This window comes from Fusarium oxysporum, chromosome 13 (assembly GCF_000149955.1).
Source record: "Fusarium oxysporum f. sp. lycopersici 4287 chromosome 13, whole genome shotgun sequence".
Lineage (NCBI taxonomy): Eukaryota > Fungi > Ascomycota > Sordariomycetes > Hypocreales > Nectriaceae > Fusarium > Fusarium oxysporum.
Window position 1 is genome coordinate 778,574 of NC_030998.1, and position 17,916 is coordinate 796,489.

Genomic DNA, 17,916 nt, shown 5'->3' on the forward strand with positions numbered 1-17,916 from the left:
CCTCGTGAGGGGTTCCGATAGGGCACGGGTGATACCGAGCGTTATTTACGGTGCGGTATCCCCCTAGACTTCCTCGAGACGCCGCTGACGGCGCCATAGCAAGAGGGAAAATGCTTGAATCACATCATGCCCCGGGCGTTGGGATGAGAAAAGGCTTAGCTTTTCACTAGCGACGCGTCTGTGAAATGTCATACGCTAACGCCGTACGACGCATCCAATAAATCTACCGAAACAGTCCGCGGGCCCCGCCTCTGTTGCAGGGATCTGTCATTGTATCGGAGCGTGAAAGCTTCGAGACTCTGTTCCTTCAGGCCTAAGCGTTGCCGGTTTTCCCGTCTGTTTGGGACCAACAGAAATACGAGAATAAATGTAATTTGACTCCCTCGTAAAAAAAGACTAAGAAAGCCTGTTGGGCTGAACTCTTATCTCCTTTTTTTTTTATCTCCCTCTTCCCTCCTCCTCTCGTGTCTTGTCGTGTCTTTTTTTAAACATATCAGGCGTTCTTCAACAAGGGCTTAAATAAATTTCTTTTCCCCTTCGCCCACCAAAGTCAAAACGGAATTGTCCGAATCTTTTTACCTCATGAACATTGTCTATTTCCAATCGAGGTGACACGTACGAAAAGCAATCTCGCCGTCGAGATGAAGACCTCAAACCTCACACATATGGCCAAGCTGCTGCTGCCGCGGGCAAGCAGGCAGAAGGGCGTCCTTCTTGCCATGGGCATCTTGGTAATATTTGGACTGATAACACATACCTGGGGATTTTATTTCGAACCTCCCAGCCTTCTGTCGTATCGGTACGTCGCGCCAGTGGCTCAAATGCCTCCCAGCATTCCAGCGAAATGTCGCTAACAAAATAATCCGCTTGCAGTACAACACGAAGGTCAAACCCGCATCAAGTGAAGCTCGCGTCGCACACGTCGAATTTAATGCATGATCTATGGAAGCCTTTTCTTCTCGACATTAATGCGACAAGCTTTTCAACAGATGAGGGGTACCTTTACGAGGTGCCCAAGGAGAACGAGAACTGGGCGAAGCCATTGGGCAAGAAGCTCCTCATTTTGGATGTTGACACTCGATTGGACAAGGGACCTGGCGCTGTGATGAATGACTCGGCGCTGGATTACAAGGAAATGAAGGGACGAACTGGTGGAATTATGAACCATTATCTCTATGGTATGATCTTGTTTCGCTGCGGGGAGAAGGAAGCTCGGCTAACAGACTCCAGCGATGATTCATGGCTATGACTACAAATTTGTCCGAGCCCCCAATTATCCTAAGCGACACCAGACATGGGTTAAGGTCCCAATGATCCGAGAAGCGCTCAAGTCCCACGATTTCGTTGTTTTCCTCGACGCCGACGCAGAATTCATGTACCCCCAGGTACCATTCGAATGGTTAATGAAGCTATGGAACATCACAGACAAGACACTTCTTGCGCTAGCAAACGATCCCGATTCTCCACGAAACCGCGACGAAAAGGGCAAGGTTATGCAGAACACCGGCTTCATGATCGCCCAGCAGAGCAACCGAACACAAGAACTCTTCGACGACTGGGAGCAATGTCCAAGCGAGAAGAAATACAAGGGCTGTCAGCGATGGGCCAACGACTGGGCACACGAGCAAGCGGCATTCTCCAATTACGTACGATACAGCTATAACCAGACCCAAGACATTGGCACGATACCATGCATGGACGGGAATGGCGCTCCGTATATTGGAGATAAGACTTGTGGCGGAGTCTTCATCCGTCACCATTGGTTCCGCAAGGATGACCCTGCAAAGGATCTCCAACGATTGATCCTCGAGGCTTTTGTGAGTCGGTTACATGCAGGATTTCACAATGAGATACGAGACAATTTCTTAGATGCGAGTCGACATACGTACCCGCTCAACCATTTAGTCTTTTAAGCGTTAGTTGCATATAGATAGATTTTAAATACGAGAAACGTTTTCATCAAGCACGCGACTCTTTTGGAGTGACAGACGATAAATGCATAATCAGGGGTCATGTCACGACGATGGCGTTCTCCAGATTCAGCCCAAGAGGGCCGAGACAAGCTTTCATCTGTAAGGTCAAACCGTAAAAACCGTACCTGAGTTAACGTTACACCTCCTCGTAAGGCTCGTATCCATCAACCCCCCCTTGTCACATGCTTTCCGGCAAGGGAAAAGCACAGCCGCTGACATTATGAAATTAGAACGAGGTGTTAGCAAATCAAAGCCTCTGTCTGCAAGTTTCCACGGGCCGAAACGCCATGATACTCCACTTAGCCGGCATTATTTCCGCTCTGAAGTGCTTGACCGTTTTGTACGACGGCCCCTTGTCCTTGTCCCTGCGTCAGATCATATTGTGGACACGCGAGGGCTGAGTTCTGTGGAGTAATGTCAGCAGGTTTGGATTGGTACGGATATATACGATGAATCAATGCCAAGTGATATTCAGATGAGTTGAAGGAGTTTATAGGATTGGAATGCTGTAAGTGATTGCGACGATGATTACAAGTCAGGACGGTGTCAGAAAAGGGTCATTGTGGCAGGTCATATTCCTCCGGAAGGAAGAAGGATGACTGCAGCTAATGACCTGATCCGGCGATTGCTGTTTCTGGTTGTTTACTGCCGCAGTCGTATAGCAAAGCATTTGGAGTTCTGTGACTGATTAAATATGGCATTCAGAAGGCGGCTTCGGGTAATAATGAGAGAAGTGTACTGATATTGTGATTCGTATACAAAGTTCCAATCTCAAAATAACTCACAAACCCGAGAAACCTGACGCGCTACCGTGTATCGTTAAAGAATATATACAGACGAACTGAAACACCAACAAAGGCTAGCGACTCCACCGCTCTAGCTGATAACAATACGAGGACCAGACTTAGCTGGGTTCCAGTAGATGGCATCAAGATCGTAGACACCAACAAGCTCAAGCCCCTCAACAGTACCAGGCTTCTTACAATCCGTCTTCTGGGTCATGTACGGACCATAAGTAGCCTCCCAGGTCGCAAAACCACCAACCTTGACATCCATGCGTCCCAGGTGGACATTGCGCTGGTTACCAGGACCCCAGCCGGCACGAGGTCCAGGAGCGGGTGCAAGGCTAGAGTAGAGATCAAGCTTCTTGCTGCCAATGACGTTCTCACCAGGAGCGAGGTAGAAAGCGAATTGGCATTGCTTACCCCTGGCTGCTTCAGGGTACTTGAATGTGAGGAGGGTTGTGATGTCGTTACCGCCATTGGTGGGGGCTTTGGTAACGCGGCCTTCGTCTGTGTCGTAGATTGCCCCGTTGTTGATGTTGTAGGTGTGGATTTCAGAGGGGGTGAAGTAGTCGTTGCTGCGGGGCTCGACAGGAGCAGCGAGGCCAGTAGTGGCGATGGCGAGGATGGAGAAGATGGTTTGAGCAAGCATTTTGAAGGTGAAGATCACACTTGGCGATGGAAGACTGGAAGAGTGGATGTGATTATTGTTTGATGTCTGAATTGAGAGTGTGTTTGAGATGATGAGAAGACTCAATTGACGAGGAAATACCGCATCTTCTTATACACGATGGCTTCATGCAGCAATCTTCAGCTCATCACACTTACAATACACAGCACTTCCTGCTCTGCCTCGCGACAAACTCAATTAGCCTAACAATCCCTCGAAATAGCATCTCTCGCAGTCTAGCAACACCCAAAAGAGAATAAGCTTAATCAATACAGCCCAGCCTCCCTACTCAGCCTTTCCTTCAGAAGCCTCTTCTTCCTCGAGGCGTCCAAACATTACGGCGCGATGACATTTTGGCGTGCGCCAAGCCAATCAGCGTTCAGGATATTTTGGTGAAAGTGGCATGTGGTCCGGTCTTTGACGGAGCTTCAACTCTGAGCTGAGAGCTATGGCTTGCATTCATTGATGAATGACCTGCGGGAGTGGGGAAAAGGTTCGCCATTTTTGGAACCTCTGTGGAGAAGATTGATGGCTTGGCCTCAATGACAAGCTCAGCTCTACGCCTTGTTCTATGACAGCTCCAATGGTATTGAAGAAAACGTCGATATTCCGCTCAGCTGCGGAGAGAAGCTTAAAAATGTCTTGGACTCGACTGTAAGGGTCATAAAATATTGTGAGTTTAGGACGTAAAAAGGACTTTGGTCTTGTTGATTGCAAGAAGTGAAGTTGGCGGTGAACTCTGGTCTCTAGATGGCGGAGCTAGGAGGCTGGGAATTTAGTTGAGGGATATCTATTTTAAAAAGAAGCCGTCTGTTTTAGCACAAACGTATCAAATTGACAAGTTCATCTTGTGGCGGCCCCTCCAACGAAGAACTATTTGAAAATAATTTTAGTGACAGGGCAGATCGTAATGTTTGTTTATAAATAATATTCGTCGCTAATGCTGCAACTCTTAGATAAAACCTGAAAGTAGTGTTCCATAATTCTGGTAGATATAATGATAGGAAAGTGAAACATGTAAATGACAAAACGGCATTCCATGTGGTGAATATCTGGGATGGCCATGTTCAAGCCAAGTACATTATAGATCCATTACATGTTCCAGGTCTTCAATCTTCAAATTATCAAAGTAAGTACTCAAGTTCTGAGATCAGCCTGGTTCAGCTTTAATATTACAGGATTTCTTTCCATTTGTCAAAGAGCATGGAGAAGATAATATATATTAAACATCATGGTTATATAGGGTAGCGATATTATCTTATCGATAGTATGATAGAGTGAATTCCATGACGCCACTGATAACAGCTTCTTATCTCTTATCCTTTATCGCTCATCACTCTTAGGACCAAGAAATCTGATTCAGCCCAACAAGGCGAAGTTAGCGCACGGAGGCGGATTAATTGTCACCGATAATGCCGATCGGAGCGCTGCGTGACACCAGATGAGGCTAGAAAGACGACAGATCGGTGGGTCTTTACTTGTTTCGATGTTACGCTGACAAGCCAACATTCATGCTCACATTCCGCCAAGAATTATATATAAGTGTCCAAGATCCCATGATAATCTAGGTATCAGCCAAAGTAACTCATTCAAATTAAAAACAACCTTCTTATATCATAAATCTAAGTCAAAATGAGCAAGTCCTACGACCGTCTCTCAGCAAACGACAACATGCAGCCATCCAACACTGTCTTTGAAGTCGACTTCAAGTGGAAGAGGATGAAGGCTTTAGTGTCAGAGAAAGACCCTCAGACGAGCAACACAACACCCAAATACATAGTCGACTATCATGCCTTCAAATGCACCACCCTCGTCTTCCATCCCTACGAAGACCCTGAAGCTGTAATTGGGACTGGTACACTTCACCCCGTCACAATCCACGCAGACTACGAGCTCCACGGCCAAAAAGGCACTATCAAAGCACTAAAGCGCTTCATGACATTATACACCCACCTATCATACAACTACTCCAACAGTCCAGACGGAACACCAGCTGCTATGACATGGACCAGTGCCAGTAGCTTCAAGACATGGGATTTTATCTGTCTCGACGAGCAAGAGTCTGCAGTGGCCAAGTTTTCTGCCAACTGCTGGTCTCTGAACAATGTCGGATGTGTCGAGTTCCTAGGGCCCAAGGCCAATGATCCGGCGGCAAGAGAAGAGATCTTGGTAACTGGTATGACATTGTTTTATCAGATGGTCCTCCGTGCCACCAACTTTCTATCTCTTGGGGGTGCTATCTTTGCAAGGCCCGGGCCACTGGATAAGGAGGCAGCGCCCAAGAGACCAATGGAAAATGCGGACGGCAAGAGTATCAAGGAATTAGAAGCGACTTCAAGGATAGATCATGGGCTTGAGAAATCATAGTGTTTATCCAAACAAAGTATTACTTGGTAAAATTTCTATCTTATCCCACATTAGCAGCTGAGAATAGTTATGAACATTATTGGGTTCGAATACCCTCGCCTGTAAAGTCTGTACCCATTCAGGAGCCATGTGGGACACGGTTCCGGATATGGCATGCACGTAAATGCTCAGTGCACTTACCTCTGCTGAAATCGTGGTGAGATTAATCAGATACAGAAAAGAATATAGCGTTCAAGTTGAAGCGGCAAAGGGTATGACATAAAATTGACAGGCAGTATGGAACAAAAGTATTTGAACACCTTTATCTAATATATCATGGCTCGGCCTCATCAACCAGCCGATTCCCAGTTGGGATTGTTTATCTTTTACCACAGAGCATTCCAGGCTAGACGTCTTGCGGTTACAGTTCTCGGGGTTTCCCTAGCTGTTATGATACTCCTCTGCTGGTAGATGCTCATAGACCGGCGGCTGATTCATGCTTTCTGTGTATTCATCTATATCTAACCTCGGCCGGCTCACCGTAAATACAGACATAGCATTAAGGTTCGAGCTGGGCCTGGCGTTCGTAGTAAGCCATTAAATTGTCAATCCAGCGCCCAAATGTTGGAGGGCACTGTCTGAGATGGAAAGACAATCTCGACCCGTCGCGTTCCCAGTCCTGTGATTCCCATTCAAGACGTTCTTGGATAAAGCTTTCGATATCAAGAGGCTGACCGGGATGGAAATTGGAGCAGATGAGCGGGACGCTGTCAATACTTTCCGAAATAGAGTGATGATCGATCAAGTACTTGAGTGCCTTTGAGAGGTGACCGCCCTGCCAACGGCGTTAGGGAGGTGCCCCATTGAATTGGTGAGGACGCATTCGAAACAGCTCTCGACTGGCTTGAATCGAAGCGTCGTGACGAAGCAGGATATTCTGGAAGGTGTCAGAAAAAAAGGTTTTGTCAGGTTCTCCATCGAGGCAAAGCGTGTACGAGTTGCCGGGCATTCCGGCGCCTGGCAATAAGATTGCTTCTTCTAGCCATATGGAAATACCTTTAACTGCATACTCAGGAATAATGTCTGCCCCATCGTTGTATTTAGTGCGATTGCCTCCACCAACACAGTAGTATGCAAGATGATCCCAACAGGGGTGGAAAGCGGCAGGGATGCGGCGGCATAGTTTGATGTGGCGATGTATTCTTAGCCTTGGATTGTATTGACAGAATTCAATGAGACCCATGGCGTGAGTTGAAGAGGAGCAGACAGCATATGCATCCTCGATGAGTGTGACACCTCGGAGTTGCTGCCTTTGCTCAACGGAAAGCTGACGAAAGAATCTGATTGCTACCGCAGCGGCAGAAAAACGATATTTCGCACGGAGCCCATGATTTCAATCCTTGACGCGCCGCCACATAGCACCATCCCTCAATAACCTTCCAACCCTTGTTAGAACGGCTTTGGATGGGATGTCCCACGGATCCAAGCTTAGACCAAGGAGCTTTTGCTGATAGTGGGAGGCTATCCAGCTAGGAAATGCTTTGTCGAGGAGGCTAGCCAGTTTGAGGCCTTGACGCTCTCCTAGGAAACGGAGACTGAACGCGATAGCTTCCATTGCCATAGACGCGTTTTTACCCCATAGCCTTACCCGTTCATCACCCCAGTCTCCAATTATGTCGCTTACATCACGACTTTCCTCCCAGTATTGAAAGGCATAGCCACTGAGGCCACTAGGATCTTTCTTGAAAAAGCCACGGCTGCTATAGACCCTCTCCAGACGGTTCTTAAAATCCGGCATCAAATGCGGAAACTTCTCTTGTAATGCCGATTCCAGTTCGGGAGACATTTCAGTGCCTTGGAGATGATAAATGAGATCTGCCTTCAGAATACAAAGAAAGTGCGATAGGAACTGGTGGCGGCCAGCCCAAGCCCTCCACTCAGGTGAGAAGAAGGTGGAGAAGGAGATGTTGTTAAGCGTAAAAGGTAGATGTTTGGTGTGGTTTGCAATTGAGCGGCAGGTATACATCAACGAGAAGTCAAGCAGTTGACCGTCAGCGGTGGTGAGCTTTTCAGATTCGCTACTGAAGACATACCCTCCTTCCACGCGGAAGTAGTCCTGAAAGATCTTAATGCGCACATCGTACGGGAGCGTGACGAGGTTGGGACGAGCCATGGTGAGTGGAACATACACGAACGTTGAGATAACAAGGAAGTGTCCGCCTCGGAAAAATACTTGGGCTGATTTAGAGGAATGAAGTTCGAGAGAGTGGGGAGAGACAGGTATTTATAAACGAGCGGGGAAGAATTGCTGCCTGGGGCTATATAGAACTCAGTTTGCAGCCAACTCCACCAAGGAAAAGCATAATTTGAGCACCAAGAGGTCAAGTAAATTCGGGGAACATCACTAGCTTTGAGAAATTCTGTCTGTGACTGATTCTAGTTATGTTTTCCAAGGAGTCCGGCGGCGAAATCAAGGCATCAGAGGCTCGACTTCTTGTTATGCGGAACTGTCACGTATTAATCCTTCTTCTCTGCATCCTCAAAGGCAATCCTCCTCCATGTTTTGGGATAACCTTTCTCGATCCGCCACCTTTCTGACGTGTCTTTCACCGACATGGCCAAGTCCTTTCTCCAGCCCCTCCCAAAATCCCACTCTCCCATCATCTTTGCACCAAGATGCCAAGTGAGAATACTCTCCGCACGAGCGCCCTCCGGGGCATGTAACAGTGCAACAGCGACGTCAATAACCTCTGGACGATCGTCAACGGTGTAGAATACCGTCGCAGAGCAGCGCGAGCAGAAATATCTTTGAACGTCAGGCGAGCTTCGATAGATCGCGAGCGTGCCATAACGAGGGTCTCGGTCGGGATTATCAACTGCACTCTTCAGATCATGTGTATTTCGCGGAAAGTTGGATCCATTGGTCTTCTTGGGGAAGTCAATCTGTTGAGGCATGACAAATGTCCAATTCATTATGTCAACGCCAACTGACAAGCGACATGAGGGGCATGGATCGAGTGTCGCAAGGTGTTTATGGGACTTTGGCTCGATATACGACGGAATCGCATCAGCCTCCATGGTGGAGAAGTCCACGTTGCCGGGACGGAAGACAAGATCAACTCCCTTGCAATGGCAGCGAATAGGTATATCTGTAACTGGAGGAACTTCAGACCTAGCATCTTGATTGGCGGCTGGCCAACCTTCGTCCAATTCTCCACCATCCTTAGGTCTCTCCATCCACCTGCGAGGCTTCTCCCTGTCACCATTCACATTCTGAAGCCACGGAGAAACGCCTCCATCGACCGTATCACCAACGAAGATTTGCCTCGTAAAGTTAATGAGGTTGTCAACATCAACATTATTCAAGACTCCCGTGAAAACGCCAAAGTTCTGGGGCTGGTCTTTGTAGTGAGCATCCCAGAACATCGGACATGAACATGAGCCGCAGAACAAAATTTTGCAATTGGAGGTAAATTTGTAGGATTTCAGATCAGAGTTGTGAATCTCATCTGCTGAACCAGGCCAGTCTATGTTGCTGTTGTACATGGCGCCGGTAGCGTTTCGGCATGAGGTGCAGTGGCATACAGACGCAGGTAGAGGGAGTTTTGATCGGGGCACTTTGGTGGTGAAGGTATGCGCTTTGCAGAGGCACTGGGCCGTGAGGGTGATATTTTGATCCTCAGTAGTCATCGTGTTTGTATTTCGAAATATTCCAACTGATAGGATGCTTTGTGAAAAAAGTCAAAATATGCAATTGAAGAGTTCTTTGTGAAGTCGTTAACGGTAGCAGCATTAGGGACCGTGAACTTTGTACCCCGCCCCCAAGGGCGTGAATGATGACCAGAACCGCTCTTGTCGCACAATGACGTCGTTTGACGGTAGCAGCAAATTTCTTCAAGGCTTAGCCGTAGCTCATAACTATGCAGCCCCCAGGGAGCAAGATAACTTCTGATATTAAACTAAGATGCCATAAATACCTAATCCAAGATCTACTAAATCTATACTAAATTATACCAACTTTACCTAAGTCTTTTATTACTTAGGATAGAGGTCCTAAGTTTTCGTGCCTCCGCTTGGCAGCCTGATTGAATCGATGTCCTCCAGGAAAAGCATCGAGCTTTTCAAATAGAGTGTTATGTTTTGGTTCGTGTGTAGTTTGTGACGCTTTATTGGCTTCTCCTGCACAGCCCCTGCACAGCCTCACGATGCTTTACTGCGAGGATTCCTCGCCCGACTTCTGTGGCTGACGTGATGCCGCCCCCAAGATAATGATAGCCTTTTAAACATCGCCTTGATGGAGGGTTATTTTAATATATAAATCTCAGTCATCCACACCTGAACTCAGTAGAAAATCTGATTTCACTAACATGCCACCACCAAAATGTCTGAAAAGACCAAATCCGCGTTCTTCGACTACACCGAAGCCTCATCCGCTGCACCGCCACCATTTAGCCAAGCCGTGTCTAACGCTGGGCCATCAACTTTCCAGAGTCGCTTCGCATCTATCACGAGACATGGACTTGATCGCATCAGGCTTGTCAACTTCTCCGAGGCCGAAATAGCGGCTGTCCACGAAATTGTAAGGACATATTGGGACCGCGGCATCGACAAGGTCTATCCGCAAGAGGCGTCGCGGGAGTTCAAGTTAGGAGGCTATGCATGGGGATATGACCCGAATGGTAACGAGCAAGCGATGATGTTGACGCTTCGGATACTGGAGGGTATGCATAGCTTGGGGTGGGTGATTTATTCGCCTATTGAGGTGACGAAGAGAGTCTCGACCAAAGGTGAGTAGACAAGGCATTTTTGCAAGCTGGGCGAGATATACTGACGTGTTAGATGCACTTATCTTCCGCAAAGTGAATCACATCCCCCCTCCCTGCGAATGGATAAACGTGTCTTTCCACGGCGGAGACAAACTGAAAATTCTCAACTTCCCGCCTTCAGATCTTGTCAACGACATCATGGCGACTTTCATGATTGACATACAACGACATGAGGTTACACCAGACCGCGCCAAGATCAAGTTTAAAGGATACCCATGGAGACCACTGGAATCCGATGGAGCTGAGACCCAACTGAAGTTGCTGGCGTTGCTTGAAATCTTGGAGCGCCACGGTTTCACGTTATACGCGAGGACAAGCGCGAGATTCAGCGATGAGACAAGTGAGTCGAATGTCTTGGTGTTTCAGAGACGAAGGGACTGGGTGGCGGGGAAGTCTCTGTACGATCAACTCTGATCTCATGCACGAACTGGCGATTGTTCGTATTTGCTGCTGTTCGAAACTTGATCTCACGAGATGATCCATCATGACCTGTAATAATCCTTCATCATTTCCATTGTAGAACGATAGATTACTATTTCCTGATTCAACATTACGTTGTAGTCGATATATACCAAGGCTGTAGGAAAATTACACAAAGTCCTTGTTCCTCTTCACGGCCAAGAATGTCAAACTCCACAACTGCCGAACATTACTCTCCGTTCCAGAGCTCAGTCCTGGCGGAGGCGGCAACGTTCCTAGAGGCGCGAATCTGTAACCACTCTTCGAACTGTAACTCCAGCTCCAGACCTCAGATTGCAATCTCTCGCTGTTGTCCTCAATTATATCCCACAGACGATTGTATGCACTCTTCAAAGCTGTATGCACCCTGGTATTGCTGCAAAACGCAGGAACATTATCGTCATCCTTGGATTGTGATGATGAACATCGTGCAAGTTGAAGTTCAAGTCCTTTAGCCATGAGAGCGAGTTGCCAGCTCCAGACTACGGTGCCGTGATATGCGGCGTTGGTGAAGTTTGCAGTAAATACCTCGTTGCCTGCCAGTGCTGGGTTTGCAACGATGATGCCGAGAGGAGTACTTAGACCGGCTGGGAATGGACGAAGGACGGCGTTGGCTGTTGCGTTCAAGAAGGTTGTGAGCTGGGCGTCGTTGGTTGAGTTGAGAAGAAACAGACGGAATGCCGTGTCAGTGTGCGTGATGCGTATCTTCTCCTCATCCTTGGTAGTGTTGATCGCGAGAGCATAGTCAACGACTTTCCCAGAAGATGAATAATTCGCAACCGAATCTGTATGAGATGGACCGTTGTAGAAGGTGTTTTCCTTGACGTAGTCCTTCAGATTCGAAGTAGCTGTGTCAGCAGTGAGATTATACTGGAACAACGGCAGGGTATGATCCTCCCAGATCTTAGCCCTCTTCGCCGCAACGGAACTCCAGCTCCTGGTCACAGAATCATTGGGATACACTCCTTCAACCCTGGCCAAGTTGGAAATAGCGTAGAGTGCCGCTGGGACGAGAGCGCAGTTCACATCGAAGGGTATCCGTCCATTGGCAAGACCATATGTTGAGTCTCTCCATTGACCAACTAGCTCACCCTCCTTGAGCTGGATCAAGTTCTTCACCGACTGTTCTTTCTCAAACGCTGCTGTGATGTTCATGATCTTCTGTGCGTTGATGTAGCTCAAATTGCCCCATGTCAGATTCCGATTCTCGACATCAACTTCGCCAGCCTTTGTGCTAAGCAATGGTTTAACTCGCTTTGGTGTAGCGCTGAAATAGCGATCCATGAGGACTGGTAAGAAGTAGTCTGTATCAATCATGGGATAGGTGAACCCTGGTGCCGTCGAATCAATGCCGTTCTGTAAGTTCAAAAGTGTTGCGTAGTCCCCGATGGTCTCCTCGTGGCAAACCGACCCGTCGGTGCGATTGATCCGTTCCAAGACCGCGCCGATGACTGCTTCCAGAGCCGAGCTATTCCCTGCACTGAGGACGGGTTCGAGCAAAAGCGCGGCGATCATGGTGTCGCGGCCAAAGTACGTCAAGAAACGCCAGCCACCTGCGAGCAGCTTGTCGGTATACGAGAAGAAGGACAACGACCTGACCTCAGACTGCTCTTTTTTAGCAAGAGCCTGCGACTGGTTGTTGAGGACCTGTTGGGGGGATAGTTGCTTCAGTTGAGGATAATTGAAAGATGCCGAAAATTTGTAGAAACCTGCACCAAAACTAACGGTGTCATTGTAGATTGACAGGCTGCTATCCTTATTTTGCCATGGCTCCAGCAACAGGTTTGTCGTCGTCACATTATCCAACCATAGCCTTGAGATGAGCACACCACCACTTTTCACTCTCGTGACATTTGTGGCATTCTGTATCACCGGATTGATGATACTCGGCCCTTCAGTGAAGTCTCGGATGTTGCGGATACTACCGAGAATAGCAACTGTGAGGTTCGCCGACGAGTTGAACGACAGAACGCCCTCGACTCCAACATAGGGATAGTCGGATCCTTTTTCTTCACGGTTGATCACACCGAGTGGTGATCCGAGAGTCGAATTGACCAGCTCAATAGCTAGAGTTCCATTTTTCTCATCTTGGGGTTGGAAGAAGGTGCATATACCGCTGTTCCCCGCAGGCCACGCAACAATGAGCCGTGGACCGATGATTGACAGATTACTATCCGGAAGAGGGCTTGTTACAACGACTTGGGCGTCGGTGTTGCAGTCAGAGTAGAAGTAGTTCTCATAAGGTGGATCGCTGAGCTGTTGTGTAATAACAGGGCATGAATCGCCAAACGCGAACGTGGCATACAAGACAGCCAAAAGCACTGCAATGAAGGATGTCATTTTTCCGGATAAGCAGAATAAGACTTCAATTAGAGACTCAAAAGCCCAAAGGTCAGGCTGGATGGCCATGTTATGCTTATAAATTACTCAAGATCGACATACAGACTGCGGGGTTGGCTTGGGATTTCAAGCTAGCAAAACAAGAAATGGAAGCCGTTGGCACCATTTCGAGTTACTGGGCCTTTAAAGTTTGGGGAAGTTGTAAACGATGACGACACCACATGGCAACTTATACGCGGACCCAAAACTCGAATGGCTATGCACTTGCTGTCAGGTTGCCCGAGACAACTGAGATACACGTTTCTGTCCTTCATGCTACACCGGAGTCTTTAAAAGGTGACAATCGATATGAATTCTTCGGTGCTATTGCTTATTATCAGCTTTGTCAAACCATATCAAGTCGCCAACAAGTGACTCTAGATCCATTCCCATCTTTACCACGCTGCCATCCTCTATCATAAACTCGGTCCTCAGGACTTCATCGCCTGTCTCAAATGCATCTCGCACATGCGCATCATACACTGTTTGGCCCCGTTTGTGTTTGAGTCTAGCCGTGAATCCCATTGAGCGATCTGTCGCATCGATGAAAAGCCCGTTGTCTCTGATCTCTACCTTCATGTTGCGATAACCAGGGTTCCAATAGTCGCCAGCATATTCTTGAAGAGTCACATTCCTTTGCAAGGTAGCACTCGATCCAACTATAGTTGAAGTGTCTTCTTTTTGGTCCTTTCCTTTGCCACCGTTGGTCTTGACCATTCCACCTGGGTGGCTCTGCGACTCTGACTTCGGCTTCTCGCGCACCTCTGGTGGCTTCGTGTGCACATCTCTGTTAGATATCGCGCTCAATGGCTGCCACCTCGTATGAGACTTTATAACTATCTCGATGAATTCACGAAACAGTTGTGCAGCTACTGAATTGGTCCCCGAAGAATTGCCCATCACAACTGCTCCAAACTTAAGATCCGGTAGAAACACAAAGCGACTACCAAAGCCTGTGATATCGCCGCTATGCCCAAGAACTTTGTGTTCGTCTTGCCAGTATAGATCCATGCCCGCTGTGTAGAAGAGGCAGTCAATGCCGGCCTTCCTTTGGCGATGGTTGGCACTTCGCTTAGATCGTGGCCGTGTCAATCCTTGGTATACATCCTCACTTATCGGCCCGTTACGATCGATCAGCGCTTTGAGATACTTGATGAAATCGTTGGCGCTTGAGATGACCGACCCTGCTCCTTGGCCTTCTGGACAGCCTACAGCCTCGAACTCGCGATATGACGTGGACTTCTTATCCCAGATATGTCCTTTTGCGAGACGCCGATCGTGACCTTTAGCTTTGGCGCCTTCGGGCTGAAGACTGCTAGATGTCATGCCAAGAGGACAGAAAATGCGCTCTTGTAGGAATTTGCCGAACTCTTGTCCGCTCTTGGCTTCTATGAGATGCGTCAAGACGGTGTACATCATGTTGCAGTAGATGTATTGTGTCCTTGGTGGTGCAGCGACAGCAAGGTTTCGCAGATTTCGTGTAATTGATTGCGCATCATCAGGCTTAGTAGCGCGTACTCCCATGTATGAATCATCGTGGCTGCGTTGCCGTTAGCCAAGTTTATCGGGCGCAAATGAGTCTTACCCAGGCATGCCAGTATGGTGCCCCAAGAGATCATCTACAGTCACAGTATCGGTGTGCAGTTCATCCGACATGACGAAGTCATCGGGCAGCAGTTCAGACATGATTGAGTCATATTGGACTTCTGGAAAGTTGATATCTTCAATCAAGAGAGCGATTGCTGCTGCAGTAAGCGATTTGGAGGAAGATGCTATATCGAACAGCGTGTCTGGAGTGCATGGTTCTTGGGCCTCAATTGAAGCAGAGCCATAGCCCGCGGACTTGACCTGGTCACCCTGGACGATTGCGATGGAAAGGCCTGGAACACGATTCTTTTGCATCAAAGTCTCGACATGATGGCTGAATGTTGGCGAATTGAAGAGGTCCATTTTTCATGGTTCTTGATGATGATCTTGTAGGGCATCGCATCACATCGCTAGAAATCCCGTGGTCAGTGGCGCTGAGCGCAGGGCGTAAGCGCTGATGCCTGTCCGTGGCTGACTGCCGTGAGTCTAATCCTGCCGGGATGTCTATCCACCAAAATTGCAATGCCGACAATCGATCCATTACTCTATATAAAGAGATGTCATTACTACGATATTCAGGTGAAGGAGGAATTCTGAATGAAAGTCATAATAATGTTTCCATGAGTGAAGACTCCTCGCAGCACAGTAGCTGTAAGCTGACCTACGACGTATGGAAGCAGCATACCTAGAGCGATCTTCGTATGACTATGAGATAGTCAAGAATATCTCGTTCAGGCAGCTCAACCCTGAAGCTCTACTGAACCTAAGAGCTAACGGTAATGTCACCTTTGATATTCCTGAGGTGTTGTATGACTTTGACTTCCCGGGTCATTACATGCGGCGCATCAAGTCAGTCTCATTATCTGTTCCGTGCGTCGTCGGTCCCGATACTGGTCTGAATGCAACACTGCGTCTGCTTCAGCATCGCGATCGAGTTAGCTCCGTGGCAGCATCTGGAGAAGACTACGCTGGGGACGGCATGGCGTCGGGACATTTCCGCAGACATCGCACCTATCACGTCGGTTGCCATCAGCTTAGGTATCCAAGACTCTGGTGTATTCGAGCTCAACTTCAAGGACGACCACTTCCAGCCGTTCGAAGGTGCTGGTGCAATTGGTTCTTGGTCTCTTGAGCTCCCCACGGTTGTTCGTTCTTTCGACTACTCCGCTATCTCGGGCGTTATTCTGCATGTCCGGTATACAGCAGTTGACGGAGGACCTTTGCTCCGGAATGCAGCCAACCAAGCTGTCAAGACTTTCCGTTCTCGGGTCGAAGGGTTAAGCTCTGAGGGGCCGGGGCTTTTCGCAATGTTTGATCTCAAAAATGACTTTAGTAACGCATGGTACGCGTTCCGGTCAGGCCTGGCCAGCAAAACCATCGAAGAGTTTGACCTATCTGGTATCAAAGACAGATTTCCCTACTGGGCGCTGGGAAAGACCATAATCATTACTGGCCTCAGCCTTGTTGTCCCCGGCAAGGTGACGAAGAACAAATTGGTCCAAGAGGCGTTTTCAGTTACTGCTTTGGGTAAGGACAAACCGTGGGATCCAGTTCCTTTGGGAAATGCTACGATGTTAACCTTGTCTCCGTTGAACACTAAGCTAAATGACCCGGATCTTGAGTGGAAATTGAAGATATCGAATGAACGGGGCGACTTCACGGCATTGGAGAACGTGGTACTTGTTCTGCGGTATGCATTGGCTTGAGCTACAGACACTGTAGTCTATATTTGAGCTCGTTACCCTGGAGAACAACGATTGATAAACAGTGATGTGATTCTATTTCCCTGCGGAACTCGAGATAACGATAAAAGAAAATAGTGTAGAGGAGATAATTTGGAATTGAATTGCTTGTCACAGTAATTGCTATGGCGCATTTAAATGCTAGGAATGAATGCATCGGCTTGAAGCGATAATAGCGCGCGCTCTCTCAGGTTGTGAACATTGACGCTTTTCGGCCCATCATTTGCCGACTGTGCCGCTGTGACAAGGGTGTTCCATCGCCAAGCGTCTGGCCAGATTGCCAAGATTGCAATGCCGACGACTGTGCCTCACTTCCAATCCGTCGCATTCAGCCTCATCGCTTCCATCTCTGAATCTCAATCGGACTTGACACGAGTATTCCCCTGCAAACCAACTCCCATCAAAAACGCGATCCTCACAGCACCCTGTCCCCACAGACTCCCCAGATTGGCCCAATCCTCCCATCTCCACGCCGCGGGATTCCAAAACACGTCTGGAATCGCAAGCCAGCTCGCATACAGATGCAGCGCATCACATATCAAAATCCCAATCAAGACAGTCCTCCAAACACGCAGATCGTTGGTAGCGCGTAGAAGAATCGCTTCGTTGTAGGCAAAGAGCGTGTATGTCGCTGCGACCTGATTGTAAATAACGCGATTGTCGGGTGCAAATTTGGCGGTCGGGGTCATTGTGTTGAGAAACATTTCGGGGGAGAACCAGATTATGAAGGAGCCTGCGAACGCGGCAAATGGTTCGAACCAGAGGAAGAGGATGCGGTACGCGAGGGGAATGTGAGTTAGCGTTGTTCTGGCCATTGTGTTTGATGCTGCTGTGCGTGATGTTGAGGTGCGATTGATGAGAGCTGAGAAGTTATCCAAGCCTCGAGAGGGCTCCCAAGGGAGGACAGGTCTTGAAGTAACCACGGCAGCTACAGCTGAAGAGCTAGCGCGTTTCTTCAAAAGCCGGAAGCTGCGGATCGCGCCAGTTACAGGCCGTTGCATTGGTGGTGAAAGACATGCATAATCCCCCCTTCAACTGCCGTAAAAGCTTTGACATTAATAAATACGCTTGGTGGGTTCTGAAACCTAGCACCTTGATATCATTCGTTCGGGCCCCGAGGGTCAACGGAGGATAGCGCATGCCATCGATAAA

The 17,916-nt window shown here is 48.3% G+C and overlaps 10 protein-coding genes across 11 annotated transcripts; 4 read left to right on the plus strand and 6 right to left on the minus strand.

Annotated features, from left to right (window-relative positions):
• Nucleotides 1-322: 322 nt before the first annotated feature.
• On the plus strand, nt 323-1,969 carry FOXG_12172 (uncharacterized protein). Of its 2 annotated transcripts, XM_018391911.1 has the most exons (3): nt 323-799; nt 874-1,178; nt 1,231-1,969. In XM_018391911.1, the coding sequence occupies exons 1-3, from the start codon at nt 642-644 to the stop codon at nt 1,911-1,913; spliced, it is 1,146 nt and encodes a 381-aa protein (XP_018250653.1). In that variant the 5' UTR covers nt 323-641; the 3' UTR covers nt 1,914-1,969. The 2 variants fall into 2 exon arrangements, with proteins under 2 accessions (XP_018250653.1, XP_018250654.1); XM_018391912.1 differs by having other exon boundaries at nt 323-1,178.
• A 739-nt stretch (nt 1,970-2,708) lies between these two features.
• FOXG_12173 (uncharacterized protein) lies at nt 2,709-3,491 on the minus strand. The gene has a single exon (XM_018391913.1). It carries the CDS (start codon nt 3,405-3,407, stop codon nt 2,850-2,852), a length of 558 nt encoding a protein of 185 aa, XP_018250655.1. The 5' UTR covers nt 3,408-3,491; the 3' UTR covers nt 2,709-2,849.
• Nucleotides 3,492-4,937: 1,446 nt separating this feature from the next.
• On the plus strand, nt 4,938-6,565 carry FOXG_12174 (uncharacterized protein; the record flags this gene model as incomplete). Its single annotated transcript, XM_018391914.1, has 3 exons — nt 4,938-4,993; nt 5,053-5,601; nt 6,561-6,565. The coding sequence occupies exons 2-3, from the start codon at nt 5,058-5,060 to the stop codon at nt 6,563-6,565; spliced, it is 549 nt and encodes a 182-aa protein (XP_018250656.1). The 5' UTR covers nt 4,938-4,993; nt 5,053-5,057.
• Nucleotides 6,566-7,164: 599 nt separating this feature from the next.
• FOXG_12175 (uncharacterized protein) lies at nt 7,165-7,944 on the minus strand (the record flags this gene model as incomplete). The annotated part of the gene is made up of 1 exon (XM_018391915.1): nt 7,165-7,944. One exon carries the CDS (start codon nt 7,942-7,944, stop codon nt 7,165-7,167), a length of 780 nt encoding a protein of 259 aa, XP_018250657.1.
• A 201-nt stretch (nt 7,945-8,145) lies between these two features.
• Nucleotides 8,146-9,546, minus strand: FOXG_12176 (uncharacterized protein). Its single transcript, XM_018391916.1, has one exon. It carries the CDS (start codon nt 9,459-9,461, stop codon nt 8,289-8,291), a length of 1,173 nt encoding a protein of 390 aa, XP_018250658.1. The 5' UTR covers nt 9,462-9,546; the 3' UTR covers nt 8,146-8,288.
• Nucleotides 9,547-10,031: 485 nt separating this feature from the next.
• Nucleotides 10,032-11,266, plus strand: FOXG_12177 (uncharacterized protein). Its single transcript, XM_018391917.1, has 2 exons — nt 10,032-10,558; nt 10,611-11,266. Exons 1-2 carry the CDS (start codon nt 10,153-10,155, stop codon nt 11,009-11,011), a joined length of 807 nt encoding a protein of 268 aa, XP_018250659.1. The 5' UTR covers nt 10,032-10,152; the 3' UTR covers nt 11,012-11,266.
• FOXG_12178 (uncharacterized protein) lies at nt 11,186-13,465 on the minus strand (the record flags this gene model as incomplete). Its single annotated transcript, XM_018391918.1, has 1 exon — nt 11,186-13,465. The coding sequence occupies one exon, from the start codon at nt 13,463-13,465 to the stop codon at nt 11,186-11,188; it is 2,280 nt and encodes a 759-aa protein (XP_018250660.1).
• Nucleotides 13,466-13,727: 262 nt separating this feature from the next.
• FOXG_12179 (uncharacterized protein) lies at nt 13,728-15,423 on the minus strand. Its single transcript, XM_018391919.1, has 2 exons — nt 15,021-15,423; nt 13,728-14,975 (listed from the first exon to the last, which is right to left on the minus strand). Exons 1-2 carry the CDS (start codon nt 15,383-15,385, stop codon nt 13,760-13,762), a joined length of 1,581 nt encoding a protein of 526 aa, XP_018250661.1. The 5' UTR covers nt 15,386-15,423; the 3' UTR covers nt 13,728-13,759.
• A 269-nt stretch (nt 15,424-15,692) lies between these two features.
• FOXG_20685 (uncharacterized protein) lies at nt 15,693-16,831 on the plus strand (the record flags this gene model as incomplete). The annotated part of the gene is made up of 2 exons (XM_018400977.1): nt 15,693-15,892; nt 15,945-16,831. The coding sequence occupies 2 exons, from the start codon at nt 15,693-15,695 to the stop codon at nt 16,726-16,728; spliced, it is 984 nt and encodes a 327-aa protein (XP_018250662.1). The 3' UTR covers nt 16,729-16,831.
• FOXG_12180 (uncharacterized protein) lies at nt 16,708-17,794 on the minus strand. Its single transcript, XM_018391920.1, has one exon. The coding sequence runs from the start codon at nt 17,763-17,765 to the stop codon at nt 17,121-17,123; it is 645 nt and encodes a 214-aa protein (XP_018250663.1). The 5' UTR covers nt 17,766-17,794; the 3' UTR covers nt 16,708-17,120.
• Nucleotides 17,795-17,916: the final 122 nt, after the last annotated feature.